General features: G+C 37.9%; 1 protein-coding gene across 1 annotated transcript in view; it reads left to right on the top strand.

The window, feature by feature from the left end:
- Positions 1-488: 488 nt before the first annotated feature.
- Positions 489-18,630, top strand: part of RHEB (Ras homolog, mTORC1 binding) — a 97,661-nt gene continuing 79,519 nt past the window's right edge. The window contains exon 1 of the mRNA XM_053713797.1: positions 489-954. Within this exon, the coding sequence (XP_053569772.1) occupies positions 903-954 (52 nt within the window). The 5' untranslated portion in view covers positions 489-902. The remainder of the gene's footprint in view (positions 955-18,630) is intronic.

Below are 18,630 nucleotides of genomic sequence, written 5' to 3'. Positions count from 1 at the left end.
TTCATTCTATGATGGTTTATATTACATTTTCAAAGAGTTTAAAAAAAAAAAACAATTGACAGAATAAAGCAAGTTATTTAACTTTTATTTCGGAATGACCTGCATCTTAATCAAAAAGAACAGAAGTATCAATTGCACCCAAACTATTTTTAAATTTAAAAAAAAAAAACAGAGAAATTTTGATTGCCATGACCGCCAACGCCAGATACCGCGATATGATATAACCTAAACCCAGCCCCTTGCAGTAAAATACAGGCGGGACAATGCGCCACCAACGCACTACGCACAATGTAGCCCTATAGCTTCCTTCCCTTCTAATGACAATCTGTCTCCGCCTTACCTGTCAGCAGCCAATAGTTGTTCAACAAATTCCACCCTCACCTGTCAGAGAGGCATGGTTATTATCGAATTAGGGACAGGATATTGTCGCAAGTTCCGCCTCCTGCTCAACGAATTATCCAATCAGGTTCTTTATGACAAGAATACGACCCAACCATAGACGCGCGGGGAGGGAATGACGCAGCGAGTTTTGAGCTGTCCTATCTTCGGATTCTAGCGAGGGAGGAAGGAAAGAGTCGTGAAGAAGAAAAAAAATAATAAAAACAAATACGTATTAAAGGAAGGAAGTAGGAGGGAGTAAAAATAAGAAGCGGTGACGTGATACGTATATTGATTAACGCGCGTGTTAAACTGAAGATTGCTGGAGGTTTTTCGAAACAGCGGGTGGGAGGACATTCTTGATACCGGCATACAGACGGTGTTTGAGGAGTACAACTTCTAATATCTCGTGCAACCCGCGTATTTATTAACCGGTTACTTGCTTCGGTGCGGGTTGTAGCGGATGAGACTCCCTTTACTTTGATAAAAAAGAAACCATTTTACCTCCGAAAACGGAGACCAAGATGCCGCAGCCTAAGTCGCGGAAGATGGCCATCCTGGGGTACCGGTCAGTTGGTAAGTGTTGGGGGGTGACTAGCGCGCCGGGCGGGTTTGGCAAGTGAGCACCAAGCGCACACGATTCTGCTTTTGTAGCTGCGCCTCACCTGCCTGTTGTGTAATGGTGCACATGGCTGGGGTACACGCATTCGCCCCCCTTTCTGCAAGTGCACTAGTTTACACGGAACTTCTGGCAGAAGGAAAGTGAGTGGGGGGTGCTGCTAATTCCTACATCCCCAATAATCAGGATACACGCTGGCTCAAAGGCCTGTGTACTGGCTCAGTGCGGTTTCCCCAGTGGCCGAAAGTTGTCTGTCCGCTGACACATGTTCCTTTTTGTACTAAACGTGTATCTGCTGTGTGTAAACTGCCCAGGAAGGTGACGTTTCTTTTTTTTTTTTTTTTTTCTGTTGTGAGTATTGGCTCAAATATTCAGATTTATTCTGCTCTATTTAATATTGGTGCCTTGTATAGTAGTGCCCATAAATCTGCCACTGGGTAGTAAGTGGAGTAGTATATAGGGGTAAAATGGCCTTGCCCAAACTAGTTAATTTGTACTTGTGAATACATTCCACATCAGTTTTACTGACACTTTTTGTATTAACCCCTTAAGGACCAGCGACGTACCCTGTATGTCACTGGCCTTTTTTTGGAACTTGATTGTTTTATAGCACGGTCTTGCCACCAGCGTTGAGACTGCTCTATTCCACAAAGCCTGCTGGAGGGAGGGCATTAATAGCGTGTTCTTGCTAGACTTGTGCTATTATGTCCTGAAAAAACCTTTAACGACCAGTGACATACAGGGTACATTGTGGTCATTAAGGGGTTAATAATCAAAATAGTGAAGTGAAGTGAAATCTTCTATAGTAGGTTGCAGGCAGACACAGTTCTCCCACAAAAGAGAGAGCTTTTTGTGATGACGGGAACATTAAAATGTAACTTGGTGCTAGCTAGTTCCTGGCAAATGTTCAGCCCCCTAGAAGTTAAAGGGACACTGAACCTAATTTCTTTCGTGATTCGGATAGAGCATGCAATTTTAAACAACTTTTTAATTTGCTCCTATTAATGTTTCTTCGTTCTCTTTCTTTATTTGAATAAGAAGGCATTTAAGCTATTTTTTTTGGTTCAGGACCATGGAAAGCACTTGTTTGGTGGGTAAATTCACCTACCAATAATCAGCAAGAACAGTGTGTTGACCATAAATGGGCCGGCATCTAAACCTACTTTCTTGCATTTCATATAAAGATACCAAGAGAATGAGAATAATTTGATAATAGGAGTAAATTAGAAAGTTACTTAAAATTGCATGCTTTATCTGAATCGCAATAGAAAAAATTTGGGTTCAGTGTCCCTTTATGATTTAGAAGTTAAAATAGCTCTTATTTCTAAATTCTTAATCAGATTAGAATAGAAAGATACTTAACTTTTTACACAGAATAGATTTATGGTTCCATATGTGACAGTTCTGTGATGGCTACAGATCCTTTCAATAGACTTAGAAATTGATACAAAAGTAAAAAAACAGTATTAAAATATAAATGCAAAAGTATCTTTTTAAAGTAATATTTAGATTAGATTTACACAATTCTGAAATCACATTGTATTCTGCTACAATCCATATTGCCAATTATTGTATAAATGCTTTGGATTGGTAGCGAGTACAAATATTACTGTAAAATGTCCTTTATTTACTCTATCTTTTATAACCCTCTCCACCCCCCCTCAAAATCAGCCCAGTTCACATGCAGGTTGTGTGAGCCTAATAATTGCTGCTATCCAACATTTACACTTTTTTGTTGTTGTTGTTGTTTCTCCTTTTACTTGGGTGTTTACATGTGATACATATTTATATGTATTGGTAGCCAGGCTGTTCATGGATTTTATATTGAGACCTAAATACATCTCCTAGTTTTTTATTGGCCTGGGGGGGTGTCTAGTGGCTTTTTTAAATGGACATTGCACATTGTTTTAATTTTTAATTGTCCCTAACTGGCCTGAGCAGCAGAAATAAGATAATACACAGAGGCTTCCACTATTATGTAAAATTTTAGTTTTATTATTATAACTTTTTTTCCCTTATTAATCTCAGGCATATCTTTGCTTTAGACACACACTAAATGCTAGTTGTGTTCAGTGTTCTTCAGGTTTGTATGCAAATACCATTTTTTTTTTGTGTGTGCTTCTGTATTTTATTGTATAATTGCTTTATAATGTCAGTTACCCACCACAATTCTTTAAATGATAAAATACACTAAAACATCAGTTAACATCTTGAGAATTTAATATAGAAGGTTTAGATATACATAGTAAAACAACTTTGCAATTTACTTTCGCTGTTATTTTGCTCCGTTTTCATGTCATTTATCTTGGAAAATTGTGGCTTTTCAAATACTCAGAACTGAAAAAGCACATTGCAGGCTTATGAAAGCTACCCCTGCTACATAGATTGCAACAATTGGCTTTAACAGATAATTGCAAAACAAATCTTTATACCACTGACTTTCAAACCTGTCCTCGGGCCACATTTTGAGGATATTCGAACTAGAACTCAGGTGAAACGGCTAATTAGTAAACCTGGTTATTTTACCTGCTCTCATTCAAGGTAATCAAGAAAACCTGGACTGTTGGGGAGGCCTGAGGACAGGTTTGAAAACCACTGCTCTATACTAACATAATGACTTGTACCTAGCCTTCTCAGCTGCAAACTCAAGCCCATATTGATTCCTCTAAATGAAGCAATGCTGTACATTTTTTGAAAAATTAAAATAAAATGGTTTGACATTATGTTCTATAGCTAATCAACAAGTAATGTATTGTAATTAATGTTTTTGCTCATGTCGTTTTTTATTTATTTTTTTGGAGAACATTTTAGTGGAGTTGAATATATGTATACAAAACGTTTACATTATTAGGAAATATGAACTCATATCTGCTAAGGTTAGAATGTGTCAGTATGCATTCACAGCTTCTGACACATTGGGCTTGATTTATCAAGCAAGGGTGGACAAGGATGTACATATTCGCCCCTGTCCGCCCCAACTCTCCTCTGGTGGGCAGCAAACCGTTGGCAGAATTCAACATTGGACACAAGCACTATTTTGTTTGCACTTGCTTGCAATCCTCCTGCCTGCCCGCTGACAAGAGCTGTCAATAGAAGAAATAGCGCGTTCCTACACCTGCCATATTCATCAAATGACCAATCTGAAATTAACTAATCGTTCCCCCCCCCCGGGGCGTTAAGCCCTTTTGCACAAACGTCATGGCCCGGGGGGGAAACAACGATTAGTGGATCATCTGTCAATTGATGAATATGGCTGGCGGAGGAACGGCACTTATCCTATCATTACAAGGTACAAATCACAGAAGATAAGTATATACTACACAATTGATGAATGAAACTCTCATTCATTATTAAAATTCTTTCCTATGGCTTGAGCGACACTGCTCAAGTTGACATTCACTTTGAAGGGTTATGAAACTCAAATCCACAAAGTTCACTAAAAAAAGATTAAAGTATTAGTCTTACTATTATTCCCTTAATCTATATAAGCAACATTACTTCACCACTCTTATCTCTATTCTTTCTTCAAACCCCAAAACGTCTGTTCTCCACGTTCAATACTCTTCTCCGCCCACCTCCTACTAAAACTTCTCTCAGCTCAAGATTTTGCCAGCTACTTCAATAACAAAATAGACTACATCAGAAATGAAATCGGCTCTCAACATGCTACCGGTCTCAAACCCCCTCAAAACCTCACTATCATCCAAAACCCAGATAGCCATAAATTTATCTTTTACCACGTTTCTGCCATTATAATAGCCTCTCTCCTCACTACCTGTCCCCTCGACCCCATCCCCTCACAGCTACTCCCTGCCCTCTCTTCTACCCTTACTTTTATACTCGCACATCTTCAACCTCTCCCTCAGCACTGGTATATTTCCCTCAACTCTTAAACACGCACTGGTCACACATATCCTCAAAAAAACCTCTCGACCCAACCTCCCCATCCAACTACCGCCCTATTTCCCTACTCTCTTGCCTCAAAGCTTCTAGAAAAGCTAGTATATAAGTCTATCCCATTTTCTTACACTAATCAACACTCCGGCCGGAGACAAAATACCCCTAGAATAGACCCCTACAGCTAGTATATAAGTCTATCCCATTTTCTTACACTAAACTCCCTCCTTGACCCGCTGCAATCTTTATTTCGCCCCCATCACTCCACTGAGACAGCAATTGTTAAAGGAACACTAAACCCAAAATTTTTCTTTCATGATTCAGATAGAGCATTCAATTTTAAGCAACTTTCTAATTTACTCCTATTATCAAATTTTCTTCATTCTCTTGCTATATGTATTTAAAAAGCAGGAATATGATGCATAGGAGCCGTCCCATTTTTGATTGAGAACCTGAGTTATGCTTGCTTACTGGAGTGTAAATGAAAGCATCAAATAAGCAAGCGCTATCCATGGTGCTGAACCTAAAATGGGCTGGCTGCTAAGATTTACATTCCTGCTTTTAAAATATAGATATCAATTTTTATTAATTCTCTTGCTAATAGGAGTAAATTAGAAAGTTGCTTAAAATTTCATGCTCTATCTGAATCATGAAAGAAAAAATTTGGGTTCAGTGTCCCTTTAAGGTTAACAACGACCTACTTACAGCAAAATCCAAAGGCCACTACTCTCTGCTTATCCTTGATCTGTCTGCAGCCTTTGATACGGTCGACCCCCCTCTTTTGCTCCAAATCTTCGGCATTTGCGTCACAGCTCTCTCGTGGTTCTCTTCCTATCTGTCTAACCGTACCTTTAGTATAGCCTTCTCTGGGGCATCCTCTGCCCCGTTACCACTTTCTGTTGGGGTACAACAAGGCTCCGTCTTCTCTTCTCAATCTACACATCTTTAGGTTCCTTAATAAAGTCCCATGGGTTTCAATACCATTTGTATGCCGATGACACCCAAATCTACCTCTCTGCACCAGACCTATCTTCTTCCTTGCAAACCCGTGTCATCAACTGTTTTTCTCATCTTGGATGTCCTCTCAATACCTTTAAGGGGCACTGAACCCCAAAAAAAGGATTTTGTGATTCATATAGAGCATGCATTTTTTTTAATTTTTTTTTTTTCCTTTTTTTTTTCTTCCTTTTAAATATTTATTTAGAGCATGCAATTTTAAGCAACTTTCTAATTTACTCCTATTTCTTCATTCTCTTGCTATCTTTATTTGGAGAAAAAAAAAGGCATCCAAGCTAAGGAGTCAGCCAATATTTGGTTCAGTACAATGGACAGCACTTGTTTATTGGTGGAAGAATTTATCCACCAATCAGCAAGGACAACCCAGGTTGTTCACCAAAAATGGGCCGGTATCTAAACTTACATTCTTGCTTTTCAAATAAACCTACCAAGAGAATGAAGAGAAATTGATTATAGGAGTAAATTAGAAAGTTACTTAAAAATTGCATGCTCTATCTGAATCACAAAAGAGAAAATTTGGGGTTCAGTGTCCCTTTCAGCTAAATCTCTCCAAAACTGAGCTCCTTATTTTCCCCTCTTCAAAAATCTCCACCCCCAACTTCTCTAACTGTAACTCCATAATTTTCCTTACCTCACATGCTCAATGTATTGGAGTCACACTTGACTTAGATCATTCTTTCACTCCTCACATTCAGTCCATGGCTAAAGCCTGCCGCTTCCACCTTTAAAAACATCTATAAAATTAGATATTTCCTTTCACAAGACACAACTAAGATTTTAATCCACTTTCTCATCCTTCCCCGCCTCGACTACTGCAACTCCATCTTCTCTGGTCTCCCTAGCTGCCGCCTAGCTCATTTACAATCCATAATGAATGCCTCTGCCAGGCTCATCTTCCTTACACTTAGCTCTTAATTTGCTGCACCTCTCTGCCAATCCCTTCACTGGCTTCCTCTTGCCTCCAGGCTTAAACACAAAATTCTCACTCTGACACACAAAGCCCTCAAATGCACTGCCCCCCCCACCCCCACATCTCAAACCTTGTCTCCAGATACTCTCCCTTCCGACCCCTTCGCTCTGCCCACTATCTCCTCCTCCTGCTCGTTACCTCCTCAAATTCTTGTTTACAAGACTTCTCCAGACTGACTCCCATCTTGTGGAACTCTGTCTTGCTCCACAAGACTCTCCCTTAGTTTTGAAAGCTTCAAGCGCTCCCTAAAGACTGTACTATTCAGGGATGCATACAACCTACACTAACTTTTCCTAACTCCACTGCTATCCCCTTGAACCCCTTAGCATGTAGGCCTATGAGCACAACTGTTTGTAGATCACCCACGTAAGAGCCAATTACAACCGGGCAACTCTCGGCATGGACCTCTACCCATTTGACCTCCTTAAATGTTACCTTGTATACAGCATATATTTGGAATCTATTAGCGCTCTACAAGATGATGATGATGTCAAAATTAAACATTCATGATTCAGAGCATTCAATTTTAGCATCCTTCTAATTTACTCCTATTCTTCATACTCTTGGTATCTTTATTTGAAAAGGCAGGGGTGGAAGCTTAGGAGCCGTTGTTTCACTGGTCACCTTTTGAAGATCTTTTGTTAGTTCATAATCTATCCACTGACCTACCTTTCAACACATACACATGCTTAAGTAAATGTAGATAAAACGGCAAATGATGATATATATTTGTCTACATTTACATTATAAAAACATTACTTCCTCTTTGTGGCATATTTATCATAGTTCATACAGTGTTCTCAGGTAGTTAACCATCCTACCTATTTTTGCTGCTTGCAGGTAGCATTTCTTTCCCATATTTATCATTGCACATGCAAAAACTTTGACAAGGTCTGTTCTTACAATTGGTTGCCCATCATCCCAGTCAGATCAGTCCAGGGTGATTTTAATCTGCCAACCTCTGAGGTGGCAGAGGGTTTAGGAAGCAGTGAGCCTGCAGTCTCAACACTTCCACCCATACAGACCTGCAGCGCTCAGGCTTCAGCTCCTGCCCTGTTGAGTTCTTCAGCGTTGGCACGAACTGGATAGTCACGTGACCGGTGCTTGAAGACAGTCTCCGTCAAAGCGGAAACACACAGAAACTGTAGTAAACTGGCTCAGCACTAGGTAATGAGCAATCTCTGTAGCCACAAAATATAAAACTTTGAAATTTTTTCGAACATCTTAAACATAGGATCCAATCAAACATGATAGTGGTAACAATTGTTAAGTGAACACTTACCATTTTTTTAAGACCGAGTACAAGTACCGATACTTGTTTTCAAATACTCGCCGATACCAATTACCAATACTTTTTTTTATGTCATGTGACAGTTTACCAAGCACAATACAGACTAATTATTTAAGATTCCTTCTTTATAATTATGAAGGACTGTAGCTCAAAATACATTATGAAATAATAAAACAGGTTTTATTTGTCACAAAGTTCACAGAACATGTTTAGAAATAAAAATATTACAATAAAATATATTAACAATAAATAATAAATATAAAATTGCAACCAACCAAAAGTGCCATATAGTAAAAAATAGAACAGAATACTGTTTAATCATGGTGAACAACACTATGAGCTAGATTACATTTGACTGGTAAGCTTTACCAATGCTCTCAATACACGTCCTACTCCATTAAAGGCTATGGAGTTGGAAATGTGAACAGAGCATTGGTAAAGCTTACCAATCAAATGTAATCTAAATCTAGTCCTATAATTGCAGGATGAGTATTCATTGGGATTAACTTAATTTTTCTTATGAGTACTCTTCCTGCAATTATATAAGCTAAGATGTTCCTCAGAGTACAGTATGTTTTGAACATAATTGTGCAAGATGAGAACTAGCAGTATAAAAGGCAATGAAATGGGAACATGCAGTTTGAAAAAAACACCACAAGATAGCATATGGGTAGTAAGTGGAGGTATCGGTTTAAGTATCGGTGCATTTGCACGAGTACAAGTACTCATGCAAGTACTTGGTATCGGTACCGATACTAGTATCGGTGCAACCCTATATATATATATAAACACCACACACACACACACCACACACACACCACACACACACACACACCACACACACACACACACCACACACACACACACCACACACACACACACCACACACACACACACACACACACCACACACACACACACCACACACACACACACCACACACACACACACCACACACACACACACCACACACCACACACACACACACACACCACACACACCACACACACACCACACACCACACACACACACACCACACACACACACACACACACACCACACACACCACACACACCACACACACACACACCACACACCACACACCACACACACACACACCACACACACCACACACACACCACACACACCACACACAAACCACGATAAGAATATGTGCATTTGAATCCTGCGTTAGGATCCAAATGTGGAAGATGGCCGCTAGTGGTGTTCGGCTATTTTCACAAGACCAAATCTATCTCTGAAAGTTCCACACTAAGATCTGTGCAAATTCATGTCTTAGTATGTTGAACTTTCATAAGAATAAATATGGTTATGAAAGAGCCAAATCCCTTGAGCGGCCACCTTCTTCCGCATTTGCATTCGAACAAAGGATCCAAATACGTATCTAATGATGAGTGTAGCAAATCTTGTAACCTTTGAATGCGCACATCAGTCTGAACTTTGCTAGTATCATGATTCTTTTAACAGGTAAGTATCCAGATATTAAGCCACCCACTGTCTACCTTCATATAAATATATTCATAAAGCTTTGTATGTTTTATCAATTGGCCTTTGAACCATTTGATTTAAAATAATGTGAATTTTAATTTATTTAAAGTGAAGGTCAATTTTGACAAATTAGTGCCCGCTATTTAATAATCCTATTAAAGGGCCACTAAGTAAATATTTTCTATGCCTGTTACTAACTAACTATCCCAAATACGCTTTTTATCAATAGCATTTCATTAACATATCTCTACCGTATATCAGAAATCTTGTCTGCAAATTTAATTGTTTTCCAAACCTACTCCGTGAGTATCCTTTGCTCTGTACCAATCCGTTTACAATACCTAGGTTTCAAAATGGCGCTTTAAACACAAAGTTATTGGTTTAAGTATTTTGAACATGCAGTGCTGAAAATAGTGGGCAGGATAACGTGACATCATCGGCGAATAAAAGCTATAACTTTTAGAACGTTATGAAACTTTGTTTTGGAGAAAATATAGGTCAGTAGATTTTAATTAATGTTTATTAACTTTAATATGTTAGTTGTTTAGCTTAAAAATTATAACAGAAAGTAATCCTTTAAAAACATGGGCACTTTAATTCATCAAAATTGACATTTCAAGCGTTTTTCTTCAAAAACTTACCTTTTTATTCCTGACAGCCGCTGCAGTGATTTCTCCGCCCGTCACAAGCCCTCTTTGCGGGTGCAAAATGACTAACCTGGCTTCATCCAATCGCAGAGTTTCCCGGGGGAACGCCGTGATTGGAGGAAGCCGGATTTAATTTCTGACGTAAGCAGAGGCTTCAACGGCTGGGGGAAATCGATGGAGCAGCTTTCAGGATTAAAACGTAAGTTTTTGAAAAAAACGCTTGAAATGTCAATTTTGATGAATTAAAGTGCTCTTGTCTTTAATAGGATTATTAAACGGGCACTAATTCGTCAAAATTGACCTCCACTTTAATTGATTCACATTTTGTAGACAAAATTCTTCCTTTTTATGGAAGATTCATGTTACCTTGCAGAGCTTAGACTGATGTTCCCAGAAAATCTTGGAATCTGAGTCCTACATCATTGTGATTTTATTTTTCTGATAAGATCATTGGTGCTGTCTGTTCTCTTCATGTTTATTCTCCTTGGCCTCTGGTCCTTTTTTTTTTTTTTTTTTTTTTTTTTTTTTTTTTTTTACGTTCCATATACTTTCCCTAGTCGATAAGAGACCTGAAACCCACTTTTTTTTTTTTTTTTTTTCTTCTCGGGATTCAGACAGGTCATGCAATTTCAAACGACTTTCTAATTTACTTTTATCAAATGTTTGTTCTCTTGGTATCTTTTGTTGAAAAACAAGGACATAAGCTCAGGAGGGTGCACATGCCTGGAACACTATATATGGCAGCAGTTTTACAAGAATGTTTTCCACTTGCAAGACCACTAGATGGCAGCTTTATTTCCTGCTATGTAGTGCTCCAGAAACTTACCTAGGTATCTCCTCAACAAAGAATATTATGAGAACAAATCATATTTAATAATGGAAGTAAATTGGAATATTTTTTTTTTTTTTAATTGTAGGTTCTGTCTGAATCACAAGATAAGTTTTAGCTTTCATATCCTTATAAGTATTGTAAACTATATTTATACTTCACCTCTTGCTTTTGTGTAAATTATGCTTGTCTCGCTCTCCCGTCAATGGCAAACAAGCAATTTCTATAACCTAGGTTTTCTTAAACCAGCCATTAAAACCTAGATTACAGACTTTGCTTTTTATCTTCTGGGGACTGTGTGACAAGCACAATAGTTACATAAAAGCAAGAAAAGGTGTGAATATCCTTTTAAATATCTTGTAACCACTGTGATGGATAAGATAAGTAAGGTCTTTGTTACAGTTATAACATTTTTATACCTAGAATTCTCTGATAACTGTCGGCTGCTAAACAGTGGTGAACTAATTGTCACCTTTTGCAGAAGCTTCGTGAAGCACTATTTCTGTCATATTAACCTAGACAAACAGCTAGTGACATTTCAGGTCACACTGATGGGTTCTAGTCCAGAAAAATCACAGCAAGCAGCAATTGTATCCAAAGGGGCTTTATAGATTTGTGCAAAACTTCAGCATTAAATTGGTCAAATGTTTACCAAAGTATTGACTTATTTTTAACCTGTAATAATCGTGCCACCAGTCACCTCAGGTTAAATTTGCTCCTGTGGTTTTCACTTTTTTTTTTGACAAAAAATGTTTCTCTATTTTAGAATGATACATATCTCTGTTGGTTTAGTATATTTTTCTGCCTGTGTCCCTTTTAATAAACAGTAAATCTTAAATGTATGGCTTACGGATAGCATGCAATTAGGGAAAAAATAATTTCCAATCTATTTCTTTAAGTGGCATTGTACTTTTTGGTATCCTTTGAAGACTAAACCTATGTATTTTCATAGGAGCGGAGTAGTGTGTACATGTCTAGCATTACAGAAGGAGTGTTTTCAACAATGTTTGTAGCAATGCTATACATTGTTGCAAACACTGCTGTCAGAACCACATGCATGCTTTAGGTTTTTACTCGAGCTACAGAGAGGAAAGCAATTTCGATAATAGTTGCAAGCTGAATTTTTTTTTTCCACGTTATTTTTTCACAAAAATACAAGACGGCAAATTATATACTATTTGCATATAGGTAGAAAGAGGGTATAAGTATTACAAAAAGGGGAAAAAACAAACATCCCGATCAGATTTGTTACAACTTAATCTATCTATCATTGGCAATGTACATTGTGCCTTCTCTACAGCCAACTATGCTGCTGAGCAAGGCCTCTAATCTGTCCACACATTGATTTTATGACTCTGCAAGTTCTCATAACAAAAATACTAGGAGTTGGTTCACCTTGCTTCTTTGGACATTGGGTGGAGATTGTACAGCCGCAGGTTAAGTCTCTGCCAGGGTAAAAGTGTGGTTCTACACCTTATTGGTGGAAGGGATTGCAATTTCAAGGGAGAGCTGTATAGCTTAAAGCAGGGCTCGACAAACCTTTATACAAATACCACCGTCTGGCTCCTAAAATTATATCTGGCTACTAAATGCTCTTACTGGCTCCTACATTTTAAAGTTTTGTCAACCCCTGGCTTAAAGGAATACAAAACCCCAATATTTTTTTCATGATCAGATAGAACATGCATCTTTCTAATTTACTCAATGTTTCTTCATTCTCTTGGTATCTTTATTTGAAAAGCAGAAATATAAACTTAGGAGCTGGCCCACCAATCAACAATGCATGTTCTATCTGGATCGTGAAAGGAAAAAATTGGGTTTAGTGTCCCTTTAAACAAATATTGAGCCTGCTATTAGTGTTCTAATACAGGGCTCAAAATTTTAAGTCATAAGCTACTAGCCAGGGCAAAATGTTACTCACCACTTCTGATCGCACCCACTACTCCACATATGTTTAGACATTGTGAAATACCTTATTGTGTAGTCATTTTTGATATTTTTATTTTCTATCATAACAAATTAAATGGTTACATACAGTAACAAAAATAAGTTCATAGCCGTATAGAAACATCCACTAGGGGTTTTGGGAAGACAACCGCTGAATGGAAAAAAGGAAGTTGTTGAACTGAGGGAATGCAGAGTGCTGAATTTTTTTTTTTTTTTTTATTTTTTTTTTAAATCTTAATCTTCTCTAGACTTTCCCTTCTCTCATATACTTTTTTTCTTTATCTCCATTCTCTTAGAGTGAATGTTAATTTTTTTTTTTGATGAATGTTTGGTTTTTAAAAATACTATTAAACAGGGACACTTTCATAAAAATTTACATTGCAGCGTGTTTTTGTTTTTAAATACTTTTTTCTTTAGCAAACGCAGACAGTCGGTGTTCCTCCGCCTGCAGCTCCTCTGTAATTGCCTCGGCAATGATGAAACCGGTTTCCTCCATCGTGGCGTGCACCCCAGAGCGTCAATCTCGTGAGGCACGCCGTAAATGGAGGAAGCTGGTTTCATTATTGAAGTGGTAAGTACAGAGGAGCTGCGTGTGGAGGATCGCGGTCTGTTTGCTAAAAAAAAAGGTAAGTATTTAAAATAAAAACGCTGCAATGTATAGTTTCATGAATGAAAGTGTCCCTGTTTTTAATAGTTTTAAAAAACTGGCACTCATTCATGAAATTTTACTTTCACTTAAAATTTCTTCTCCACTTTTACTTTTCCTGTCCAATCCCTCTCTCTGTGCCAGTCTACCCTCTCAGAAGTAAGTCTAAGCACTAATGGGGTCCCTACATCTCTAGAGGAATAACTTATCCTTGCACTTTCATGGATATATAATATCCCTTCAGAAACTATTTTAGCACATAGCCCAAAATGTACACTCCTACTGCAGAACTGAAAATGTGCTAACTTTGCTACTTACAACACCCCACAGTGAGTGAATGTTGGTTCAACTTCACTCACTAACTTTCACTTGCCAGAGTTACATTTCCAATGGTTAGTGGGCGAGTGGAAATTGAGGCCTGTTCTAATAACAATACAAATATAGTATAATAGTAATAAAACATAGCAATTTAAGGTTTTACATGTAAGTGTGTATGTGGAGAAGGCCTTTCAAGCCTCAGGTTATAAGTAATGAGGGATTACCCAAATATAATAAGGCACATTTGAGGGGTGCCAAACAAAGTATTTTCTTCATGTACCAGTTAGATCTTTAATTCAATTTTTTTTTTTTTTTTTTTTTTTTAATAAGTAGAATTTTACAGTTGTAGCTTTAGCTGGGCTTTAAATTGTAAGATGAGGTCTGGGGGTAAGGGTATTTATAAAGGCTGTGCCTTAGCTAAGTGGGTTGTAGTAAACACAACATCAGATGTGTATATACTTGCAGAGGCTGAAAGCAATGCTCAGCTAGAGCTGAACCTGCTAGCGGGACCAATAGCAAAAGTATTGTCTAATTAGATTATCATATCTCCAGGTTGGAAATATACTAAATGAGCATATAATGGCACTCTGCACCTCAAGACACATTTGACTGAGCTAACGTGGTTAAAGGGACAGTAAACACCAAACACTGTTATAGAAATATACTTTTTACCTCTAATTACCTTGTATCTAAGCTTCTGCAGAATGCCTTCTTATCTCAGATTTTTGACAGACTTGCATTTCAGGAAACTAGTGCTGACTCTTAAATAACTCCACCTGATTGAGCACAGTTATTTATATGAAACACATGAACTAATGCTTTCAGATAAGAGGCGTCCTTCAATGGCTTAGAAATTGGCATATGAGCCTACCTAGGTTTAGCTTTCAACTAAGAATACCAAGAGAATAAAGCAAATTTGATGATAAAAGTAAATTAGAAAGTTGTTTAAAATTATGTGCCCTATCTGAATCATGAAAGTTTAATTTGGACTTTACTAGCCCTTTAAATGCCTCACTCGGTTAATCATAGGACACCAAAGATCAAATGTAACTCTTACCCTTATTAAGGGAACAGGGAAATGGCCAATGCAAACAGTAGCAATAAAAAAAAAATGTGAATAGAACAGTAAAACACTGCTGTATGCTGTACCTAGTTTTATTTTGTTTGGTTAAAGCAGGCATCCATCAATGTATGAGTTGGCTTGAGAAGGCATCATGCATTGTCCCTTTTACTTTTAGTCACAATCAGCCATCAAAACTGCTAATGGATATTAATACTTTTGAAGTCAGTCACTGTTTGATTACGATGGGGGACAAGGGATGAAGAAAGGTCAATACAGTTACAAAGCAAAACCCTGCATGTTTACTCCTGTGACTATGCTCTGGCAATCCATAGCTCAGCCCTCAGAGCCAGATAGAAGTTCACCCCATTCCTGCCTGGGCCTTCACATCACATTTGGCAAGGACATTTACCATCCCAGGTAAGGAAACAAGATATGCAATCCTATCCAGGTCATGCCAGCATTAATAGTGCAAGCATTAGGGACTCGACTAAATAAGCCTTCACTGGTCAAAGCTCTACGTTGTGCGATCTCCATTTACTCTTTCCTCCAGGTTACTCTGATTTCTGACATGTCCATTGGGCAGGACAGATGCAGCAAGTTGTGCTGGCTATTCAAGGTCTAAAGTAGCAGTACGTGAATTTTATTGGCAAAAATTGTCCCCCTCCAGCTGTTAACTTTGTGATGGACATAGCCGATGCTTGGCTCCTTCCCTGGACTTTTTAAATTGTGTTTTCTAGGTGCGTTATTAAAGATTAATGTTGACTTTTCTCACATCTTGAACGAGAACTTTTGTACTTCCGAAAAAAATATTTTTTAAAAAAAAAATAAACAATGTGATGTCCAGATTGCTTTTGGAAATGAACCCTTCCCTTATTTTGTGTTCACATGCATACCACAAGTCCCAGGCATGGATTTTTAACTTGTGTCGATTACCTGTAACAGAAACAGATGAGTGTTGTCCCCTCTTTCAAATGATTAGGTTTTTATCAGTTAATTACAGTAGCACAGTGGTCACCCGATAGACCCATATGCCACAAATTCATTGTAGGTGATGTAGCCCCTCTGTCGCTCCCATAAATACATAGGGCTCGATTTATTAAGCCTTTACCTATTGACTGCAAGTTTACACACAAGTCAGGATTTATTAAGCCTTTAACTACCTATTGACTGCAAGTTTACACACAAGTCAGGATTTATTAAGCAGCAGTAATCAGACTGCTGTTTCCCTGCCCTGTTCTCTCCACCACTTGGAGAATTACAATCTCCCCGGTGTCTTCCGACCGAGGAGGTTGACAGCTGTGCATGGGCAATGGGCAGGGTTGCACAGGAGCGCTTGTGGTCATCAGAAAGATTGACAGCTTCTGCCCACGTGTGATTGGCTGTGCGTGGGCAGGGGGTGGTGTTGCACAAGAACGCAAAATAGTGCTCTTGTGCAATGCTGAATTCCGGCAGCAGATTGATGTCTGCCCTAGCTTGATAAATCAAGCCCATTGTATCAATTGTTGAAAAAGGAGAGAATATGTACATATCGTATCCTATACTAATGGGAGCTGCTGCTAATTGGTGCCTGCACACACTTGTCTCTTGTGATTGGCTTACTAGATGTGTTCAGCTAGCTGCCAGTAGTGCATTGCTGAGCCTTCAGCAAATTATATTAAGGGAATTTGTTTATAATTGTATGTTCTATCTGTACCTTTTTAAAGGGACATAAGTGCAATAGTAAATGCTCTAATGCACTAGAGCACTTTACAGTTGCATCGATTTGTACCTCATATGTATGTAAACCCCACTGAGAGATTAAAAACATTTAAGAGTATCAATAGACACCACAGCTGATTGGAACCTGTGACCAACTCAGTTGCATGCAGTTGTGGTATAGTAAAGTGCAGAAGAGCAATTTACTATTATTTGTATGTCCCTTTTTATGTTCGAGACTTAAAGTGAATGTAAAGTCAACTGCAATCGGTCACGCCACAGGGGTGCGCTGTATATGTCAGACATGTAGAACAAGAAAGTCGGCTCTGGGACATTCACTTTAAAACTGCAAAAAGAAAAATGTCTTAATGCACTATTGCTTGCATATGACATAGGTAATGTAATCACCTAGTTAAAGGGACTATTTACTCAAATGGTCTCCATTTAATTTGTTCCCAATGATCCACTTTACCTGCTGGAGTGTATTAAATTGTTTACAAGTATTTCCATTAGCCTTATATTGGCATTTGAATTAGTTTATTTAGCCTGTGGTATCCCCACCCACCCTGAAAGTTTTTGGCCTCAAGGCCCAGCTGTGTTAACACAGCCAGTAGAAGAAAGTACCCTCCCAGTGGGTTATAGAAGAGATAAGGTAATAATACAAAGTTGATTTTCCATTGTTCTCTCCATCAAGTATTGGTGATTTGTTTATGGACAGATATAAGATAAAGAAGCTGGTATATGTATACAATGTGATAAAGTAATGAGATCTGATTATACCTAGACGCTTAACCCATTGTATTAGGTTGTGGCTTCAAAACACAATCGGCTAATTCATATACACAAATAAGCCTTATAAAAGCAAATCTCATACATTTCATGCTCTGCAGCTGGTAAAAAAAAAGTAATTGGAAACACATTAACAATTTTATAGCATACTGCCCCTTTAAATTCTGCTCCAGAGCAGTAAAGCACTAATCAGACCTAGCTAAACATATCAGGTGACTAGAGGCAATGTGTCTGTAGCTACCGATCACCAACTACCTCACAGTAACACATTACTGCTCCTGAACCTACTTAAATGTGTTTTTTGTTTGTTTTTTAACAAAGTAAATTTGGCATTTAGAACAAACTGAACAAAGTACATTTCGTAATTGAAGTAAATTGAAAAGTTCTTTGAACTTGCGTTCCCTTTAATACTCTTTGCAAAGAAAGATCAAATTGCTTTCACAAAAGTGCAAGATGATACAAAGTTAAATTTATGTTTACTCTACAAATTTTCAATTTTTATTGCAAAACACTATCTTGTTTAGGGCTGCAACTAACTATTTTCATAATCGATTAGTCGGCCGATTATTTTTTCAATTAATCGACTAATCGGATAAAAAAAAAAATCAATAATTGTTTCCTATATTTTAAATAGAATCCACATACTGAGTGTTAAAAATATAAACTTCAGACTAAAACTTTACATTAACACAACGGTTTGTCCAATTTATAAGCAGCAGAGCAGTGTTTTATAATTAAGCTAAACAAAAACTGTTTGAAAAGAGGTAGAACTTCCAGCTTGGCAAGCGGCCTCTCAAAAAAAGTAACCCTTGACTTCATTCTAACATAAAACATATCTTTAATATCTATATGCAATGGTAAATAACCAGCTATAAGGTTAGGGGAAAATATCTAGTCCGCTCTAAAAAATAACATATAGACTTATAAAGGATGAATCTGGTACATATCACAATTGAGTAAAAATATAAAAAAAAACAATAAAAACAAATCAAAAGCACTAAGGACTATATATAAAC

Source organism: Bombina bombina, chromosome 5 (assembly GCF_027579735.1).
Source record: "Bombina bombina isolate aBomBom1 chromosome 5, aBomBom1.pri, whole genome shotgun sequence".
In the NCBI taxonomy this organism is placed as follows: domain Eukaryota; kingdom Metazoa; phylum Chordata; class Amphibia; order Anura; family Bombinatoridae; genus Bombina; species Bombina bombina.
The sequence above is the reverse complement of the archived record's forward strand: the minus strand, read 5'-3'. Positions and strand labels throughout refer to the sequence as shown.